Below are 22,064 nucleotides of genomic sequence, written 5' to 3' on the forward strand. Positions count from 1 at the left end.
GCCTCCAGGGAAATGGAAATTAGAAATCACAATTTACTACCAGGACACACTTGTCACAGTGGCTGAGAGGATAAAAGCCATCAAGGGTTGGTCTCAAAGCGCATGTACGGCAACTGGCAATATAATTTGGTACCACCCCCTTTGGAATACTACTGGACAGTAGCTGCTAAAACTAAATATAGGCAGTTCCCTATAGTAATGAGGGCTTATGCCCATCAAAAGGTATATTCTAGATGTTCATGGCAGGGCCATTCATAATTTCCTCAAAGTGGAACTACCCAGATGCCCATCAACCAAAGTGCAGAAAAATAAAACTGCATTATATTTTCACAATGGGACATTAGATAACAGTGGAAATGATTATGTACAAATTCATGTTACAACATAAATGAATCTTACAAAATGTTGAGCACTAAAATCAGTCACACAAAGAGTATATACTACAGGGCACCATTTAGATAAAACACTAAAACAGACAAAAACAAATCTATGCTGATAGAAGTGATACTAGTGAAACCGAGGGTCCTTATGATTTTGATTAAATTTAGTTTTAAATTCTAGCTCTAGGAATCATATCGTTCTCTCTATATATGAGGCCGGACAATTAAGTTCGCAAACTTATATCTCATTGCTGAATATCAATATGGTCACCTTCGAAGTACTCCCCTTGGGAAGCTATGCACTGATGCCAGCGCCTAGGCCACCCTTCAAAGCAATTTTGGGACTCTTTTCCTGGAATGGCCATCAGAGCTGTCATTGTATTACCCTTGGGGTCCTGAATGTCATTAAAATGTCTTCCTTTCAATATTTCCTTTATCTTTGGGTAAAGAAAGAAGTCAATTGGGGCCAGATCAGGTGAGTAGGGAGGGTGTTCCCATACAGGTCTTTGTCTACTGGCTAAAAACTCCATCACAGACAGTGCCAATGATCAATTTCAATGCTACCATACGGTGTTATCAACTATAGTCACCAGGCTATATTTTAGATTCTCAGATCATATTCATCTTATAACTAAAAGTTTGTACCCTTTCACCAACTTAGCTCTATCTCCCCCATCCCCAGCCCCTGGTAACCAGTGTTCTAGTCTCTGTTTCTATGAGTTCAACTTTAGTTTTCTTTTCCACATGTGAGTGATACCATGCAGTATTTGTCTCTGTCTGGCTTATTTCACTGAGCATAACGCCCGCCAGGTTCATCCAGCTTGTGGCAAATGGCAGGGTTGCCCTTTTTTTTAAGGCTGAATGATTTCCCCATTGTACATCTATGCCACATTTTTTTGATCCATTCATTTGGTGACTGCACTTGGGGTATTTGCGCACCTTGCATATTGTGAATAATGCCAGGCAGCCCTCAAGCAGAGGGCTTGTACTGGGGAGCACTCAGCTGAGAGCTATTGGTCACCAGCACTCCTAGCATCCATGCAAATGAGTGCCTCCTTGTGGAAGGGGACCACAGCAACCACTACGTACTTGAATCAAAAGTTAACTTGAACAATGAAAGAAGAGAGAAGAAACATTTGAAAGAACAAATGAACAAAATGAGATAGGCCATAAGTACCTTGACCCACGGACTAACACTGAAATGACAGTATATCATCAACAACCACCAGTCATTTGTTTCATTACCCTGAACTCTGGGCCAAGGTGAGCTGTGACATATTTCATTAGCTACTCATCCTGAACTCGATATTAATGTTTGTTTATTCACAGACTGCTTAGTCTCAGGAAGAATTTCCTGAGACTGGCCCAGATTCCTACAGTCCAGCAAGGGAGAATTCATTTTATTTAGAGCCAGTTGTGGGCTCTCCTATGTATAATGTGGAGCTCTGAAGAATGGTGACAGCTTCCGGCACTTTCAGCCTTGCTGGCAGTTTCTGAAGGGTGGGGCTTAGAGGTGACATTCCTGCTGTGCAGTGCTGTGACTAGGATAGTCCTATCTGCTCCAACTGGGCTTGGGCTGAGCTAGTCGGTTATTTATTAACGTGAAGCCTGCCGTTTTCTGGAAAGCACAGGCGACTTTGAGGTTGGAGAGCCCTCTCCAGTAAACACTGTGTTCCCTGTAGTGGTAAGGGGCCCATTGCGAAATCGCATTCCCCAGAGCCCCACTCTGCACGGCGCTGCTGGGCTGAGTGGCTTTTTTGGGTGGGAGCACACAGCCACCAAGTCAGCCCTCTGTGCATTTATCCACTCCTTTTTCACCCGGGGGGAGGACTGGGCTGGGAACAAGCTGACTGCTGGGGTGTTTTAACCACCGAGAGATCCTCTGCAAGGTGGAGAGGACCATCCCTGGGTGGCAGAAGGTAATGTCTCTCGGTTCCAAGTTGCATCATAAAGGATTGTGCTTTCCAACCATGAAGCTGAACCAGGAGCCAGAAGCCACAAAACTGGGAACTTGGCCAAGCAGGGATGGATGGGAAGGCCGCCTCTACCATCCTCTTTTGAAACTCTTCTATGGAGTCGTCACTTTTTTTCTGTTCTCTAGATCCTCACTTAAACTCATGGTGCCTAGTGTCCTCAAGACTCTGCCAATGGCTTTTTGGGTAAGTTCACTTCATTTGAGAGGTGCTGGAGGCTCATAGGAATGCTGAACCTTGGGGCCTCACCTGTCTCTAATGGACTATTATATATTATATTATAAAGGGTTAGAGCAATGCACTTTGTTAAAGGGTTTTCCAGGGTTGCAGAGTTCATGATTTAACCCACCTGCCAAGTAGCTCCAGCATCTGACAGCTGTTTTATATAACATGTGTTTTATATCATAGCTGCCTCTTATGTTCCTATATTGTCAGTGGACTTGGCAGGAGGCTCTCCGTAAAAGGCTTTCGTAGTGAATATGTATGGTATTGTCTCCCAGAATAGCTCTTCTCTTTGGGGAAATGCCTGCTTTCAACCATTAGGACTATTGGTTCATAGTGCACCTATGTCTTTGACAGAGGAAAGGCATATGAACCGAGGTGAACCAATAGTAGGACTCCATTGCTTTGTTCACAAAGATTGTTTCAGGGATGGTCATGAGACATTGGCCAAACTACTTGGAATTCTGGGGCAGGACATTTCATACTGTAGCAAATGGAAGAGCGTCCTTTCCTGTCTAATTACTAAGCTGTAAGAATTTGAACCTGAACCTTATGGCACCGGTGTCCCTTGCTACATAAGCTTGTGTGAATAAAGCCCACACAAGAAAAGTAGAATGTAGAGAAAAGTTATAGCAACACCAAGAGAGAGATCTATGGGAGCCTTTTAGGTTTTTTTATCCTGATCTCCCAACACTAGGATGAACAGACATCTTAGTTTGCCTAAGGTAGTGCCAGTTTCCACCTGCTGTTCCAGCTTAATCATCACCAGCTCCCTCTTTCAGCCTCAGAAGTATTCCAGGCGGATGATAAGTTATATAATTACTGTTCCTTTTTCAATGTGGTTAAATAAAGCAATAAAGTCTTCTCTTCCCATCTTTGGTTAGTTCAAGCTGGTTTTCTGTCACTTTCAGCCAAAAATTGCAAAGAGCTACTCTACCACTGCCTTTTAAATTAATCAGGAGAACATTCCACAGCACAGCTCCTAAATCTGATTGCTTCCACTTGCCTGCACTCTTGGGCAGATACCTGATTCTATTTCTGGTACTTGGTTTCCACTTGCTCTGTGGAATTGACACCTTGGGCTTTTCCGAGATTACCCAATGATGATCTTCAGTCCCCTTATTCCACACTTCACCAAAGGTCAGCATAGCCAACAGATTTCATCAGAAGGTTCTGGGACCAAGCTAGAGAAGACAAGGGCCAGGGTCAGCCTGCGGGGCCATCTGGGGTAACGAACTTCAACTATGTTCCCCCGTTCTTGTGTTGTTCTGCTCAAAACTCAAAGTCCTAGGAAAGAATGTTGATTGAGCTTGGATTTGGGACTCATTCCTTCACTAGGAGAGGTTAGGGTAATAGACATGGTATAACTGTACAAAATGAGGGAGAGGCAATTCACCACCACTCCCCAAACACGGGTGTTGTTAGCAAAATAAATAAATAAATAAATAAATAAATAAATAAATAAATAAATAAATAAATAAGAATGGGTGCCAGGAGACCAAAAACATATTCAATGATGTATATGAAATAATGCTATTCGGTAGTTTGGCCAGCTATTTGTATGTCTGTATCAGTGAGAGCTGCATGAGCTCTTAAAATGTATGTATCTGGTTTTCAGAACAATTGGAGATGAGGTGGTTGATCTTTCTGGAGAAACCATGAACCCCAAATCTGACCTAAGTGCTAATGAAGCTAGTCTTTATATAGTGTGCATTTCTATATCCCGTGATTATGACACAGAAGTTTTGCCTGGTATTTGTAGGGATTTTTTGGGGGGGGTAGGGGGTATTCCTGCTGTACCCATTCCCTTGTCTCAAGTCCACATTGCTGGGTCCTGTCCATCAGTGATGTCCCCTTGGGAACATCACATTAAAGCCAGCTTCCAACACCCTCCTATGATTTGGACTCCAGCTTGAGACCCTCTTCCTGATTTCATCACCCTTCCCCTCTGCCTTTGCCCCCTCTTTTGACCTTGTAACTGGTTTTCTGACTTATGGCACATCTCATCATTCTGAACTCAGCACTGCCTCTTCAGCTTTACACTTTGGTTTTCTCTTTTCCCACCATCCTTCACCTATAAAACCCCATGGCTAACACACAGCATTCAATCTAGTTTGGCTCCTGAGATCTTGTATCTTATCACTGACTCTTGCAGGAGGCATCTCCACTTGTTCATCCCAAACTGGTGAAGTTGTTATAAGGATTGAACAAAACAAATGTCGTGGAAATGGCTGGTGCTGATAATTATTCATTTCACTTTTTGTGCATTTTTCACATTCTACAGGGTAACTGCCCAAGTTAGGATATTAAAATAGTACCCTGGTACTCTTCTTAATTCATATGTTTGAAGACCAATCATTGAGTTATATGCTAGGGGTTGTGGAGTACACCAAGGTGAGTCGACTACAGTCTCCAATGTTAAGACAAGCAACTATAGAAATAGAGTTTATATGAAGCACACAACTAATTATAAAGACACAGAGATAAGTCTGTTTGCGTTCTGTGATTTAATTTAGCTGGGGATGATTCACAAAGATGTTACCGAGCTGATGTAGAATAGAAGGAAACTCTGAATGGCGCTGCCCATAACAAAGGATCTTGTGCTCTCTTTCTGGCTTTAGCTTTGCCTCCTAATGCATTTTTGCCTTGTCTAGACTATGAGTTTGGCTCCATTCCCTATTTCAGGTCCTACAACAGCAGTATATCTTTCTGTTGCCTGGGTGCTTACCTTTGGCTCTGTTTCCTGTTTGTCATCTTATACGGACTCACCAAGAGCTAGAACCTCTCCACATGGCTTCTCCCTTGCCTACATGGTTTTGCACCCACACTCATGTTTATGCGTGCCCCATCCCAACCAGCATCCCAGAGACAGGGCTCAACATTCAGTAAGTGCTGGAAGAGGCTGCGAGAAGTTGATAAGGAGATATAACAGATTTTGAGTCAAAATGGGGAAGGAAAGAGTAAGAGAGAGGGCAAGTCAGTTGGTGGTTAAGGGAACAAAAGTTGAAGAGGGTCAAAAGGAAATAGCCTTGCCCTATAACGAAGCCAGCGTAAATTTTTTAAAAGGAAGCTGTACTTGAACTTAGCCTACAGCGTAGACATGAACAGTAAAGAAACTTTTCACCAAGAAAGGAGAGTATTGAATGAGAAGCTGTGTGAGCACCATTTTGAGTTGTTGCAGGGGCATTTCCTTTGGGGTGGCAGGGGGAGAAATGGAGGGAGACTCCAGCAGGCAAATATGAGAGGCCGTCTCTGTTCATCATGCCAGGGTAGACTCCGCCTTCACAGAAACTGTCTGATTGTCTGACCCCACCAGACTTGCCAGGCACACCAATGCATGCTTTGTTTCTGGACTTGCTCTTTTTCATAGTAAGAGGTTGACATCATCCAAAGGCATCCACAATGTTGTTGATGTGACCAGAAGCCACTTTCAAGGAGTAAGAAGAGGGTACTTCATCGTGTGGCTGAACATGGCCGAAGAGGGATGGATGTGTGCTTTCTGTTCCAGCTTCACGTAGCTGGGAGCTGACGTCGGGACGACCCCTAATAATTATCTGCATTCTTTTATGCAACCATAAATACACATAGCTGTTGAGCTTTACTTGTTCTGGGCACTAACGATCTTGGATTATTAACAGCCACTTTCTCTACTGAAAAACAAACGAACAAACAAAAACTCTGCCATAGTCAGCAACTTAGCAAGTATATGGAGGTTGCCTTCAAGAGCCAGATGACATGTGCACACTTCTAAGTGAAAATTCTGACACACTCTTCTTAACTTCTGGTTCATGGAAGAAAAACAAAACCTGTGCAAGGATGAAGGATCTGTCAGGAATTAATATACCAGTAACTCTCACATCCTGCATTCAGATGAATGCTCCTTTTCCTTCACGTGTGTGTGTGTGTGTGTGTGTGTGTGTGTGTGTACACGCACGTGTATGCATGCATGTATGTGTGAATGTCAAGTCCAGCTGTATCACAGAGCCCTGGTTTTTTGTTCTGCAGGATGGAGATTGTAGGGAGGGTAGATCAAAAGTTAAGTGGAGTTGATGAAACGTGAGATGCATTAGAAAGTGGTTACTTGCATTTGGAAGTGGTTACTTGGGATAATGTGCATAAAGTAAACAATAATGTATATAACACACTTAGTATTGTGTGGCACATAAGGGATATTTAGTAATTATCACCATTATCATTGAGAAACTCTTTCTAGAAGCCTAGAGTCCTGGGGGACTTGCCTTGATTCCTTTTATAGTGGGTCTGTGTCCTTCTAAAAGAAGGAGGTCTCTGCCTCTCCTCTGTCCTTGCTGTACCTCCTCTCTAAGCTCCAGAGAGATGCCACATTGAAGGTCTCCTGTGCTCCAGCAGATGTCAGTCGGGCCTTATTGGAAAGCCCAGGGAAACCTGAGACAAACACAGCAGGCTTCCAGGAATCCCGGCAGGGTGGAGTGTCTTTCTCAGGCCATCTAGGAAAGGAGGCAGGAAGGAGAAGTCATCAGTAAGGCTTCTATTCTCGGCTCACTTCCATCTCAGGAAAGTACATTATAACTTTGAAGAGTTTTTACAAACACATACTTGTATATATAACAAACATTAATTGAGAGATTGCTGTGTGCTGGGTACCTAATTAGGTCCTGGAGATACAAGATTCACTGAGGTAGTTCCTATCCTCTAGGACTCCCAGGCTTGCAAGTAACATTTTGGTTGCCCACCTGTAGTGATGAGCACTTAACCTGGCAACAGGAGGTATCTATAGTATGCGTTAAGTGAATGAAATGAAATGCATACATGAAAACAGAAGTGTCTGGGTGTTTTCTTCCAGAAGAGCATCTAAGAAGGAAGCTGGAGAAATAGGAACTATATCCCTATTTGTGCCTATTTTGGAGCAAGAGAAACCCTAAGAATGAACCAAAAGATAAGTAGTGACGTTGAGAAGACAGAGGAAAGCAGGGGGCCTCCCCGATGCCTGTGGGAGGAAAGCAAGGATGTAATGGCAGCCACCAGGGAAGAGGAACGAACCCTGGGTCATCACTGCTCAGAAGGGCGCCAGCTGTAGTCCCCCATGGCAACATCCAGAAAGTAGAGTGGCATCAAGGAGCACGTTCTGTCTCTAGATGGTTGTCAGCCACCACCTGCATGTGTGATCTTGTGCTTCTGGGCAAACGGGGTGGGCATAGGAGGCAGGTCCCAGTCAGAGTGACTGGGTTCCAGTTCTGGCCCCACCACTTGGCCTGTATGTGACCTTGTGCTGTCTACTTGACTTCGCTAGAGAGCTGAGTTCCTTGCCTATAAAATGAGGATTTTACTAGAACCTACCTCATGAAGTCGTGTAAGGATTAAATGAGATCGTCCACAGAAAACACTTACTAGAGTAGTTGGCATATAATTAGACTATAATAAATATTAGCTATTATTACCATCAGTTTTCCTAAGACTGTTTCTCCATCCATAAAATGACAGCGTGAACCAGCAAATTTACAAGGTCTCCTATAGATAAAAGAAATGGCTCTGATTTCAATATTTTGTTTCCATTTATGTAATAAGATGGGAGTGGGTGGTTTTCGGGCGAGTCAGTTCTCTCAGGAAGAAGGAAGAAGGGCTTGAATGAGTAGAGAAGTAAATGAGAGGATTATCATGTGCTTGTGATAAGAAAAGCGTGTATTTTAAAAGTAACATGCTATACTACCTCCTCCCATTCCACGTTAGGCAAAGAAAGCAATTCTTCACATTTGAAACAGTTTTTCACATCTGATGTAGCTCAGACTGGCTAAACAAAAATCTCAAAAAAAAAAAAAGGGTTCTTTGTGTAACAAAGATGGGCTGGTCTGACGTTCACAGACGCCAATCTTTCTTAGAGCTCACAGCCCTTGTTGACCTTCGTTTTAGCTGTTAAAAAACCAGACATGGCAGTCCCCCTGCTTTTAATAATTAACTAACCTTCATGTCCCCGTGTCACATGGTCTGTGTCACACTTCTTCAGCTTTCAGGGTGGCAGAAACATCCAGATCTTTAAAATCTGGGCTCATCTCACAGTTTTGGCTACACTCACATACATTTTCAAAGTTGAGGTAACAGAACATATATCCTTCCTCTCTCGTCCTCACTGTGCTATGCCCCCCACGTCTATCCCATCCACTCCAACTGGACCTCAGGAGGTGTCACCAGCCACCTATTCTGAATCAGCCTTTATGGACCCAGGAATTTCAGACTTCAGGCAGAAACAAGTTTAATATTTAACCCCAAGGGAGCAAAGGGCATTTAGAATGAGATATGGAGTCCCAGGACGCAGAGACAGAAAGTCAGATAGGCAGACTGACAGGGAAAGGAAAAGCGTCATCAAATCCCAGAAGGAAGCCAAGCTCTTTACAAAGCACTCCTTTATTTTGTATAGTACATTCTTCAGATGTACAAGGTAAGCAGCTGTCTGTGCCTGCACTCTCTGTCCACAGAAAGCTTGTGCTAACAGATGCACAGGGTGGCGGTTTGCTCACATACTTCCAGCATGAATCTCCTAAACCGCTAGACTTAGAAAGCTGCCCACAAAAGACAAATGGAATGATACCTCAATTAATTTGTATTCAGGAAAGAGGCTTCTTGACAATCAAGATTAAGTCTCCAATTTACCCTGAGAATCACTGTTTGCCATGGGAAGTTAAGCACAACAATTGATAACTTTTATTGCTTTCTTAACAGGCTGCAAAATTGCCTGAAGTCCTATCAGGTAGTAACTAGACAATATGATGCAGTTTTGTAAAATTATTTTACATGAAATTTCGAGTTATAAAGATTATGGTCGGTAACTTATTTACATATAATTTTCAATTTCAAAAGCGAGGTAGTTGAATAAGGATCAAATGCAAAATTATCTTTGCTCTCTCCCAGCTTACAGCCACACACCCAGAGGAATATTTTATACCAACCTGTGAAGCTCCTTGCTTCTTGGTACCTAAGGAATATAGCAAAAGTGACAGCATGGGTGAATTCATTTAATGTACTGAACTGAATATTGTTGATCATATATATTTTCTAACCCTTCTACTGCCTACTCCATGACAATTCAAACAACTAAAACATATACTGTCAGTGATGAAGATATATATGTATAGATAATCTTAGGGATTAGTGTGGGTCTTTCAAGATGACAGAAATAGTGTGGTATAGTGACAATGATAATAATTGCTCTCAATAGTAATTTTTGGAGCACTTACTATGTGCCAGGTATTTAGACCTTTACATGAATTAACTCATTAATCTTTATAAGAGCTGTGTGAGATTATAATACCATTGAAAAATGAGAAAATCAAGGCACAGAAAGACGTGCCCAAATTTTTGAGGTCTGGGTTCCAGTTCTAGGTATACATTAGCTGGTGTGAGTTTGAGGGCAAGTCATAACTTCCCCAGAGTGCATTTTTTTTTTCTGTTTAGTGGACATTAAAACAAGGAAAACATCCTATTATTGATCATTTATTATGGGTCAGACACAAGGATAAGCATTTTACATGCATTATCTCATTTAATCCTTACAGTAGTCAAAACGAGGGAGTTACTATCAATATTACCCTCATTTTATAGATAAGGGAACTGACGCCTAGAGAGATTGAGTTACTGGATGTATTCCCAAGTGCTAGCGCGGGAATCTGACTCCCGGGCTGTACGTCTCCAGAGCCCGTGCTCTTAACCTCTGTGACCTTTCCAGCCTCAGTACCTTTAGGCTTGTTGTTTCCTCTGCCTGTAATATTCTTCTTCCAGATTTCTCTAAAGCTGGCTCAATCCCATTCTTTAGGCATTAAGGCATCTGGCTTGCAGAGGATTTTTGCTCAGGACTCTCAGCACTGCATAATTCCAGGGGGCGCTGTTCACATAGACTGTAACTTGAATGGCGCCTCCCAGGAATTGAGTAATACGGCAGCTCCGTTTTCACTGACTACCTCCTGGTCATTCTCTATCACCCCATGTGGTTTCATTTACTTCTTAGCACTTATCCCTATCTAAAATGAACTGTTTTATGTGTCGGTTTTTCCCAAGGATTGTAAACTTCGGAAGGACAGGGACCTATCTTATTGACTGCTGTTTGCCAAAGATTTAGTGGCAGGCCCTTTGTGTTTTGGATGCTGTTGAATAGGTTATACTGACTTGCCTCATCGAAACCACAGAGTTGTTGTAGGATCAAGTTTCATGACATTCTGGGCACATCATGAAGACACTGATGTAGTAGGTTAGGAATATAAACTACTTTGTACATTTTTTTGTACTTTAAGTTTTATGAGCTTTGCAGCCGATTAGGACTATTGGGCCCCCGACCAAATAGACATTTATTTGACAAAAATTAAGAAGTCTCAGAATATCAAGTGTTGGAGAAGATATTGATCAACGTATATCACTTTAATATTTCAGATGGGAGTGTACCTTGGTTCAACCAGTTTTGAAATTTTGTAGATATGACCTTGTAAAATTAGCATGCACGTTTCCCTTGTAAGGTTAGCCAGTTTCCTAAGTGGATGCCAGTGAGAAACTCCTCCACTTGTTCCCAGGAGATAGTACAAGAATGTTCACTGTCACCCCATTTAAGGCAATGACAACAATGGAAACAACCCAAATGCCAAGATCAAGAAAACAGACAATGTGTGCTCTAGAAATGTATGAAGACTTGCAAAATGAATTAATTAAAATTACACACAAAAATCTAGAAGAATTTTAGTAATATAATCCTGAATGAAAGCAAGCTAGTCCCAGACTACTATATAAAACTTGATACTCTTTTAATGTTCATGAAAAAAAAATCCCTAAATAATTATTAAGAACAAAAAGAACAATAGACTGGTTCCAACTCAACATTTGCCAGTATGGTTACCTTGGGTAAGGGAAAGTGGGGGAAGGATCGGGAAGGATTGGGAAGGAGAATACAGTTAAATATAAGTGCTGCCAAGGGTTCTGGTCCTTGGGTTGGATGGTGGTTTTTGGCAATCAACCACCTGCTTCAACACCATTATTTCACATTCTTCCCTCTACATAGAGAGAAGATTTGTAAGATAGACTCAAAGGTGACTAAGGGTGAGCTGGATTCAGGGTCATGTCTATTCAGTTGTGTATTTCCAGGGCCTATGTGCAGTGTCCAGCCAAACACAAATCCTCAGTGAGGTTTCTTGAATAAATGAGTGAATAAATGAATAAATGAGAAAAAAAATGTAAAGTTCTTTTGGTTACTATTTGGTTAATACAAATAAGCAGTCACCCTCATACTTCATCCTGCTCCCTACACATGCTGGATTATGTAAACAATTTCCTAATCAGCTGAAAATAAAAATACTACCATGCTCCCAGAGTAAACAACCACATAGCATTTTCCATAGAGACTATTCCACTCATCAGTACTGGGTTGTGTAGGGAGAAAATGATTCCAACTCAAATACAGTACAGGAAAAGCTTTTTAATGCACTTTTTTTTTTTCCAGGCAAAAGAGCTTCAGAAAACATCCATCATCAAGTAGTTTTACAAATGGCACTTTTGGCTACACTAGAGAATTAGAGATGAATCCCGTGTGTTTTCTCTGATAGGTTAGTAGTAGATCAGCTTTATAATGCAACCCTTTCTTTGGATAAAAAATAGCTAATTTGTTCTAAAAGACAGGAAAAGCTGAAACCTTAAAGTCATTTAAAAAAAATTAACATTTATTTCATGCTAATCTATCTATTTTCATCTCATAATTTTAGCATTATGCTATAATTTTGAAGAAAGGGGGCACATAAATTTCAATGTAATTTTAAAATAAACATATATATTAAGTACATATATTAGTGCATTTGATAATACCATGTGTTAACTTTGATGATGATCTTCATTTTGGTACACTGCAGATTTGCCCTTTTGGTATTAAACTGAGGAAAAGCATACCTGAAATTCTGCCTTAAATGAATAACACCATGTTCAATGATACCAGTAGACTCTAACCAATTAGCAAAACTGAAAAGAGTTATTTTGATCATTTATAATCAAAATGAAACAGGGTTAATACTCAATATGAGAGGATAGTTAATGTCATTAGTTTAAGATAGTTCTTGAAAGTAGATTATTATTTTCACAGCATATCTGAAAGGAATGAGTATATGAAAATGCGAGACTCCATTTGGAACTGAAAGCAATGATTTTTAAATTATTAATTGCTACCACTCCAACGCATTCACCTTTTATAAGGTAGTGAGTGTGAAATTGATCACATCTAATCTACTCAGACATGGAAATTGTCTTCATGTTACCCATCATTTCTTAACTAGTCCCCTTATTGGTTTACACAATTATTTAACAGAGTTTAATAATAAAACATCACACAATAGGATCAACCCAAATGGCAATTGCATTTTTCTCTCTACAGCAAAATTAACAAACATGGCTTTCAAATTTGCACTGATAGCATATACTGTGCTCATGAAGAAACAAAAACACTATTTCCGCCTCCCTCACAAAAACCTAAATATAACATTACACAACACCGAAAAAATTTTAAAAAGTGCTTTCTCTGGGAAGAAAGAAAGTCATTTCAGGGATTCTCAATGAGTGAAACCTCACATGTAATACACTGCCACATACAGACACACATATGAAATAAAAGCTCTTAGAAATACTGCTTACTGCTAATTTAGAATAATTCTTGGTTTACACTTAGGGATGGGTTTTCTAAATGTGAAAGCAGTTCAACTGCCAAAATATCACATAAAATACTTATTTTTTAATGATCTAACAACCCAAGTCCTGAGTCACTTAAAACATATACCCTTCACCTTCACAGGTACATGGTACCATTTGCATTTAAAAGTACCCCCAGGCCAAAGGCCTGTTTTTACCAACTTACCCTGCACTGCAGAAGTCTATACTGTAAAGGATATAGGATTGGGGGACAGGAGACTGGTGTTTGGCCCAGGCTCTGGACCTAACAAGCTTCATAAGTTGGGACATGTCACCTGGTGATTCCACACCTATTTCCTCATCAGCAGGATGCAAAGAATAAACTGTGCTCTCCGTGTCTCCATGTAGTACTTGCTATCTAGCTTTTCGCATTTTCTGATTTTGAAGTTTCCCTTAGGCACTGGGCTTTATTCACAACATTACATTTCTACCTAGCAGTTGGTCAGTAATTTGCATCTGGATAGCTGAAGCCTTTCAATGACTAGGTGACTTCTGTGTCCTGTATTTAAAAAATAGCCAGTATCTACTCTTGATGGATTAAAAACGGCCATGAATTCTTTGCAGCTTTTCCAATCAAAAGGTAAAGGCTGTTTCCCTACCTCTTGATTCTGGGCTAGTTTTGTGACTTGCTTTGGCCACCAAAATGCTATGCAAGTGACACTGTGTGGCTTCCAAGCAAGTCCACAAAAGGTCATGTAGTTTCCATTCTCGCCCTCTTTGATCTCATGAGGCCTAATGAGGAAGCCCAGGCTAGCTATGGGGAAAGGCTACATGGAGTGTAACTGAGGCACCCCAGCCAACAGCCCCAGCCAACTACAAGATGTATGCATGGAGCCATCCAAGATCTGTCAGCCCCCAATCAACCTACACACTGACCACAAATGTTTGTGCGAACTCCACCACAAATATGGAGCAGTGGCTAGCCATCCCAGCAGAGCCAACCCATGGGATCATGAGTAAAGAAACTTTGTTATAAGCCACATTTGTGGGTTGTTCGCTGGATAGCCATGGATAGCTGACACACAACTCTGTATCAGGAACTGTGCTAGGTAAAGGGACTACCTGGGCAACAAGACAGGGTCCCTCTTCTGCAGATGATTAGAGTATAGCTAGGCAGAAAGACATGTAATGGGACAGGTAAATATCATCAGTGTTATAATTATAGGAGGTACATAAGTGTCCATAGGAATCTAGAGAAGAGGCGTCAATCCCAGAACTAGGGAGCTGACAAAGGTGTCTCAGAAGAGATAATATCTAAGGGCAGTTAATGAGATAGATGTTTCCAGGCAAAGAAGAAGGAAGGATATTCCAGGGAGGAGAAACTGCTTGCGCAAAGGCTGGAGGGAGCTAGATGGGACCCCTAGGGAATAATTAAAGCATTCACTTTAATTACAGTGTGAGGACGGCAAGGGTGAGATGGAGGTGTAGCTAAGGTGAAGCTCTCTTGACCTTCAGTAGAATTCTCTAGCATTTGGCCTTTAAACTGAGGGTGATGGGAGTCCCCTTGGTATTCTGTTGACCAAAGCCATCCATGACGCTCTCTGAATCAAAGAAAATTCACGGGTAAGAGGATGTGTGGAGTAAATAAAGCCAGACACTGCTCTGGCGCTTAAATTGGCGAAAGGGGCGTGATGTTATGCCAAGGTCTAAGACGTTGGGCATAGGATGTGAGTAAAATGTACTCGTACAAGCAGCAGGCAAGAAGATGTCAGTTCCTGGAAGGTGGTCCTTCTTCTTTTGTTTATTAATGGATACCTGGGGACAGAAGGCATTTAAGACTCATCTTTTAAAGATGTTATAAAACTTTTTTACAGTCCAATGGTAAGGACTCCCACTTACTAGCTGTGTGGCTTTGGGCGTAAGACTAACGTCTTTATGAATCAGTTTCCTAAGCTGTAAAAGGGTGATAATGATATTGACCATGTAGGTCAATAAGAATAAGCAGTGTATAATTTTAGCACAGCACCTGATACAGAGCAAGCCCTCCACAGAAGGTCTCTCAAGGCGGACAGGCTTCAGGGCAGGTGGGTAACATGGGCTTTAGTATTATTAAATAAACCCATGTTTGAATCCAGACTATATCACTTAGTAGTTCTTGCAGCTGTGTGAACTTAGAGATCATTATTAAACTTGCGCAGACTTAGTTTTCACAGCCAGAAGGTGAGGATGATAATACCAACCTTGCAGGGTTGTGATGAAGATTAAAAGAGATCATGTATGCTAAGTACTGCAGCACAGAGACTGGTATACAGTATAAATGCACATACAATAATATGTATGGAGACAGTAACATTTCTCAAATGTAGATTGACAGTATTACTCTTAGACATTCTATATTACTTCAAAATCCTATTCTCTGACTAAAGCTACAGATCAGAAAAGTTGGATTACCAGAAATATACATTTAGCACAGTATGTCAATTCCACCAGTACCAAAACATTATGATAACCTATCACAAAAAAATGGCTGAGGTACAACATTCCTATCTTATTTTGTTAATACATAATAAGAAAGTAACCTTGTCGCTCAGAATGCATTATATGAAATTAAGAAGAATTTAGCATTCCCTGACTCCGTAATTTGGCACTTTAAGGAGTTTCCTCTATACACCAAGCCCCCAAATGCATTCTCTTCTAGACCAAAAAAAAAAAGACACATGCATATAAACAACTGAGCTGAAAAGTTACACCACCACAAGCCGGTGCTATTGGTGAAAAGTAATCCCACCAAATAAGCAGCATGTCATATCCTTAGAAAATGTTACACTAGGAAGTTAGCAAAAATTCAGGCCAATAAGGCAATTCAGTTTCAAGTTTTCTCAAAGGTGGGTCAAGTTCTAGAACACTTCACTTAAAAAGCGATGACTTCAAAGTGAAATCTTGCCAGAGGCTGGATTTTGAATTCTCTATTTGAATTCTCTACTTCTCTGTTTTCACATTCAACACATTCAGCATTAATTCTAGAAAACTATGGTCGCTGACTGACAGCACAAAATGAATTTAGGCTCAGAAAGAGAAAACAAAGCAAACAATTTTAAGTAGTATCTCCGTAATTACCTATCCATATCATCCCAAAGTTTTTGTTTTTTAACTAATGCTATCATTGAAACATCAGTTAGAAGTTGATACTAAGGGTAAGAATTAAGAAAATGCGACTTTTTTATTGTTTTCGGGTACTTGAATGCTTTAGAACCTTCTTCAAAATGCTAATGAACAGGTACTAGTTCTATGAATGATGCCTTTGAAGCTCAGTGAAACCAACATCGCCTAATAAACAGCTCCAAGCTCATTTTGGTGAGAGTACAATCTAAAGTCTAAAAACTACTTTATTGACTCTGACGAAGGGGATTTTATCAATGTTGCTGTTTTGGCTAGAGAAGCATTTTAACAACTTTCTGCCAACTAAGATAAAAAACAAACAAAGAAACAAACAAACAAACAAACAAACAAAAACCAGTGGATGAGAACTACACTTAGAAATCAAGTAAGGCAATTCTACCAAGTAAGAAAATTCTGCTTCTCCCATTTTTTTTTTCTACACTGACATAAGTTGTTGTTTTTAAGATGTTTTATCCGGTTCTTCTATATTCCAACAGCGTATGAAACTCGAATTAAGATGTGCATGTACGAAGAAAAGATTTGGACGGAAGTCTTGTCGTTGCATTGCTTTGTGTTGTTTTGGCTTTGCTCATCCTCAGGTCACTCAAAGGGCGGCCCACCTGCTCAGCACTCTAACTCCTCCATGACTTCCATGACAATCGTCCGTGGGCCCGTCAGAATCAGATTGCTTACAGTTCGATAGTCTACATGCAACACGTTGAGCCCATTTACAGAGACGACAAACTGACAGACCTAAGGGAAAGACAAAGAAAAAGAATCTATTATAGCTCCTGGTTTTTCACAGACCTCTACAAAAGACACTGGGTAGTTCTAACAGGTGACAGCATTCTTAAAATGCCCAACAGTATGTACCTAGATGACAACTGCAATTCAGTAATTTCCAAGAAACTACACTTTTTCTGGAAGGCAACATAATGGAAAAAAGCATTTGTTGTCACATTTTACAAAACTGGATTTAAATCCTAACTCAGCAATTTACTAGTTTAAGCTAGGTATTTACATTTCTGAGCTTTATTTTCCTTAATTCTAAAATAAGGATGATTAATAATAATAACAACAATAATATCACCTCTAAGACTGTTGGAAGAATTAAATAAGGTAGAGTGTATAAATCTTCTACTGCAGTTCTCTGAACCTATGGGGTACTCAATACATTTTCATAGTCACAGTATTTATGGTTCTTATTATTCATTTAGATCCAATGTATAGGGAGACCCTATACATTATTAATAATGCCTCCTGTCACTTGTCAAAGTGTTCCAGTTGAGATGATAAATTCCACACATTGCCGTATTTTTCCATCTTTATGAAAAAGATGAGGCCTTTATGCTAATGTTTATGCTAATGTTTATGCTAAGTCGGTGTTAGAATTACAATAAGAAAAAAGGCATGGTTCAATAATGAGAGGCCACTATAGATGTGTCATAGGAACTTGAAACTGACCCAATCCTACTGCCCCAAATGGAAGCACTTCTCTTGAGGTTGTGGTAGCATCAGATGCTGGGTACTTTCCATTTAACTGACACAAATGAACAAATGATATATTGGCTGTGTGTCTGACGAGGTGGACATTCGATATGAGTGATTTGTTTATGTCACTCAAATAGAAAAATGGAGAGACACACAGATCTCCAGCTGTCAGTGATATGAGCAAAATACAATTTAAGAGAATATAAGTCTATACAGTGCCTGGCACATAGTAGGTACTTGTGGTAGGCTGATAATATCCCTAGCCCCTAAAGATGTCCATGCCCTAATCCCAAGAACCTGTGAATATGTTAGTTCACGTGGCAATGGAGAATTAAACTTGCAGATGGAATTGGGTTGCTAAGCAGCTGATTTTAACTTAGGGAGGTTATCCTGGGTTATACACGTGGGCCCAATGTCATGACAGGGGTCCTTATAAGAGGGAGGTAAAAAAGTCAAAGGAGATGTAACAACAGAAGCAAAAGGTTGGAGCGATACAAGGAAGGGGCCAGGTGCCAAGGAATACAAGTGGTGTCTAGAAGCTGAAAAAGGCAAGGAAATGGGCTCTGCCCTCAGAACCTGCAGAAGGAATGCAGACCTGCTGACACCTTGGCTTTAGACTTCTGACTCCAGAGTGAAGATAATCAATTTGCATTGTTCTAAACCAGCAAGTTTGTGTTGATGTGTTACAGCAGTCATAGGAAACCAGTGGGCTCAACAGATATTCATTGTTGAACAAGCTGAATGAGCACATGTATGAAGCCAAAAAGCACAATCGGGATTGAGCCTGAAGGGTGTATTGCTTCTCATCAAGTATCCCTTCTTCACTTACTGGGAAAATAAGAAAATAAAAAGGAGGAAAAAAAAAAGAAGACAAAAGCCAAGAGGGGAGACAAAGTGGGGAGAAGGGAGGGAAAGGAGATAGTTGGATTGAGATTTTAATGTTAAATTTTCCTAACTTTTAAATGTTGGTCAATTAAACAAACACTATATGGGCGAGAGAGAGTACAATTCTGGTTGAGGCCAAATGCTAAAGGTGATCCTTGAGGGATGCAGAAACTCATCTCATCTTCAGGAGTCTGTGAAGGGTGAGCTGGAGTGTCTCACATAGCTTAATGTCTCCCATATCTGTTGTTCTGTTGTCTCATCATCATAGTTCTTTAAGTACAACGCCTGAGTAATTCATGTGCACACTTGCTCCCAATTATTAATTGATTAGCTAATTAATTAGTTAGTTAATCAACTCAAGGAATGTGAAAATACTACGCCACCTGAAAACCACTATTATTTCCCTTTGTTTTCTGAGTAATATCAATAGAAACTCAAACACTGTATTATTATAATATATAACATAAATAATATGTAATACATATAATATGTAAAATAAAATAAAATACTGTATTTTAAGTCTAAGAGTACTATACCTATTACTTAGCGAAACCAAAATTGAAAAGTATTAAAAAGGGAGCTGTGTGTATGTGGGAAAGATGTGAGATTTGGAATCTAATCATAGGGATTTCTGTCCTCATCACCTTTGCTCGATGATCTTAGTCAAGTCATTTGTCCTCCTCTATGTCTCAACAGCATCGTTTATAAAACAAAGTTATCCTCAAAGGTTTGAATTAGATAACGAATTGAAAACCTCTGCAAATATCAAGCCCTCATAGACCAATGCTGAGTTCTGTGAACTTCTGTGTCTTTAAAAATACTCACTTCCTTCCTGGTCACGTGCAAAACAAAATGGAAAGCGGACAAGTGGCAAGCAGATTGGTTCTTTACTCCATCAACCCTTGCTGTTGTCATAAGGCTCAATGGTTCCCACTCCCCAGCCTCCATTACTATGGCATCTTTGGGAGATAAGGACAGCATGTGATTACTGTTTCTCCTTTCCCATTTCCACAAATCTGTCCTCATGGATTCAGGGAACATTTTGTGCAGAATCAGCAGTTCTCAACCATGACCAAAGTCACACATAGTCCTAATTAAGGTCACTCTAGCAGCTCATAATCCATCCTGAAGCAAGCCACAAGTAATTTCCAGGACAATTTAGCACTAATTTAATGAAGACACTGGCTGGTGTTTTGTTTTTTTCTGCTCCAGCATACTCCTGAGACAAAGAATGAGAGGAATTCCACCCTCCTCCTGATCCAAAACATTAGTTCTAGACCTGGGTCCTCCTTTCTTCCACAGACTGGTGCCAAATGAGAGGGTGAAAGTTGCCAGGTAATCTCACACTCCGGCGCACCCTTCACAGGCTCCCAGAGACGAGATGTGTTTCTGCATCCCTCGTGGATCGCCTTCAGCATTTAGTCTCAACGAGAACTGTCCTCTCTCTCTGCCATGTAGCGTTTAATTGACCAATATTTAAAAGTTAGGAAATTTTAACATTAAAAATCTAGATTCTGGCCTCTCTGGAACAGTCTAGAAATCTAACAACACCAAGCCTGGATGGGCACTTGGCAGTGGCTGAGTAGGGGTGACCCCCTCTAGATGGGCACGCGTTCTCTCATTTCTTGTCACTTCCTGTATTTCTTGTATCTAGCTGACAGACAATTGTGTCTATGGTCCCTGATCAGGGGCCACTGGGAGGAAAGAGCTAAAGAGAGGGATGCTTGGTGCTTCCAGAGCTGCAGGACCCCAAATGTCCATCGACTAACTGAGGACAGGACAAACAAAATTTGGTAACTCCATAAAATGGAGTATTATTAGTCAACAATAAAGTGGAACCAACTACATGTTACAACCTGGATGTGCCTTGAAAATGTTATGCGAAGTGAAAGAAGCCAGTCACAATAGACCCCATATTGTATGAGTCCATTTATATGAAATGTCCAGAACAGACAAATCTACAGAGACTGACTGATGTATACTCTTTTTTAAAATAAGGCTGATTCAAGGTGACCGTAGGCCTAAAAACAATCTCAGCCCCTGCCTTCCCACATGCTTTCCAGAGCAGCAGAGAACAGGGGTGAGGTTAGAGCAAACGCACCATGAATCACTTGTATCCTATAACTTCTTACATGGGCTGCCCCCGGAGCACTCGTCTGAGAGTATTAAGACCATGTGAAGACCCTCTATCATAGGGTGATGGGGAAAAAAAGCTAAAACACCTTGTACCAGCGAGTGTGTGGAGAACTTAAATAAAATAAAGATTTAAATGGCTGAGTCCTTGCCTTCAGGGAGCTCACAATTTAATTTAGGAGGAGGAGTATCACAGGCAAGCTCCTTATCAAAGCAGCAGGAGACTTCTCAGTAAAATCTGTCATTTATTGAAAACCTATTCTTTTCTAAGCACCAATCCAGCTACTTCACCTACAGTATTTCAAATCCTCCTAACAACCATGGGGTCACATCTGTTGGGTTTGGGCCAAACAGCTGTCATCCTGCTGAAAGCAACTTGATACCATTTTTGCATATCACCTTTCTTCTGCTGTGGGCAACAGGGATGGAAATGTCAATCAAGGTGCCCACCCCTATCCATGGGGTCACGTGACCCATGTTTGGCCAATCAGACTCTCTCTCCTGGACCACCGAATCTGGAGCTGAGTAACTCAGGAGAGAAAGTTTATTTGCTCTGGTACTTAGCTCACCAGATTTGCCCTGGTTCGTCCTTTATCAGTAATAGCTGTTTTCTGTCATTAGCAATCCATCCCCAGTACAACCCTTATGAACAATCTGAATCTCAGAGAGGGTATTTGCTCAAGGTCACACAACCAAATGCCACAACTGGAATTTGAATTCATATAACTTCACAGCCCAACATAAATACTAATTTACAAAGTATGATATGCATATGTAATTTTCAAGAATACAGAAAATAGTAGGCAAATATTGTTTTCCCTTTGCTTCAGCTATTAATTAAACAGCCTGGGTCCACTCAAATATCTTGTGATGTTGATGTTTAGGTTCTTTCAACTTCATAAGAAGAATTTTACTTAGTTAAATTTGGGTTGCTTTTTGTGTCACTTAAAATTCTCAACAATATTTAAACTTAGACATTTATTTCAAATTGTTTTCATGAACGAGGAAAAAGAAAAAAAATGCCATTTTATCATGCTTATTTTCAAGGAATTATTTTTAGAGTCAGGCTGTTAGGAAAGACGTCATCTCTCCCTAAGTGGTCCCAACAACTGCTGTGGTTCCAGCAGTTCCAATGTCCTGTTACTAAAAATGTGCAAAATGATCTACAAATACAGGTAGAACTGTGTAACATATTCAGTTA

General features: G+C 40.6%; 1 protein-coding gene across 2 annotated transcripts in view; it reads right to left on the minus strand.

The window, feature by feature from the left end:
• Positions 1-6,851: 6,851 nt before the first annotated feature.
• The window catches only part of DEPTOR (DEP domain containing MTOR interacting protein), a 151,719-nt gene continuing 136,506 nt past the window's right edge, over positions 6,852-22,064 (minus strand). Inside the window, exons 9-10 of one of the 2 annotated variants that reach the window (XM_019642097.1) lie at positions 16,975-17,107; positions 6,852-7,041 (exon numbers count right to left, since the gene is read on the minus strand). In XM_019642097.1, the coding sequence (XP_019497642.1) occupies positions 16,979-17,107 (129 nt within the window). In that variant the 3' untranslated portion in view covers positions 6,852-7,041; positions 16,975-16,978. Of the gene's footprint in view, positions 7,042-11,982; positions 17,108-22,064 lie in introns of those variants that run through there. The other variant, XM_019642096.1, reaches the window with a different exon arrangement.

Source organism: Hipposideros armiger, unplaced genomic scaffold, assembly GCF_001890085.2.
Source record: "Hipposideros armiger isolate ML-2016 unplaced genomic scaffold, ASM189008v1 scaffold_65, whole genome shotgun sequence".
NCBI classification, from domain to species: Eukaryota; Metazoa; Chordata; class Mammalia; order Chiroptera; family Hipposideridae; genus Hipposideros; species Hipposideros armiger.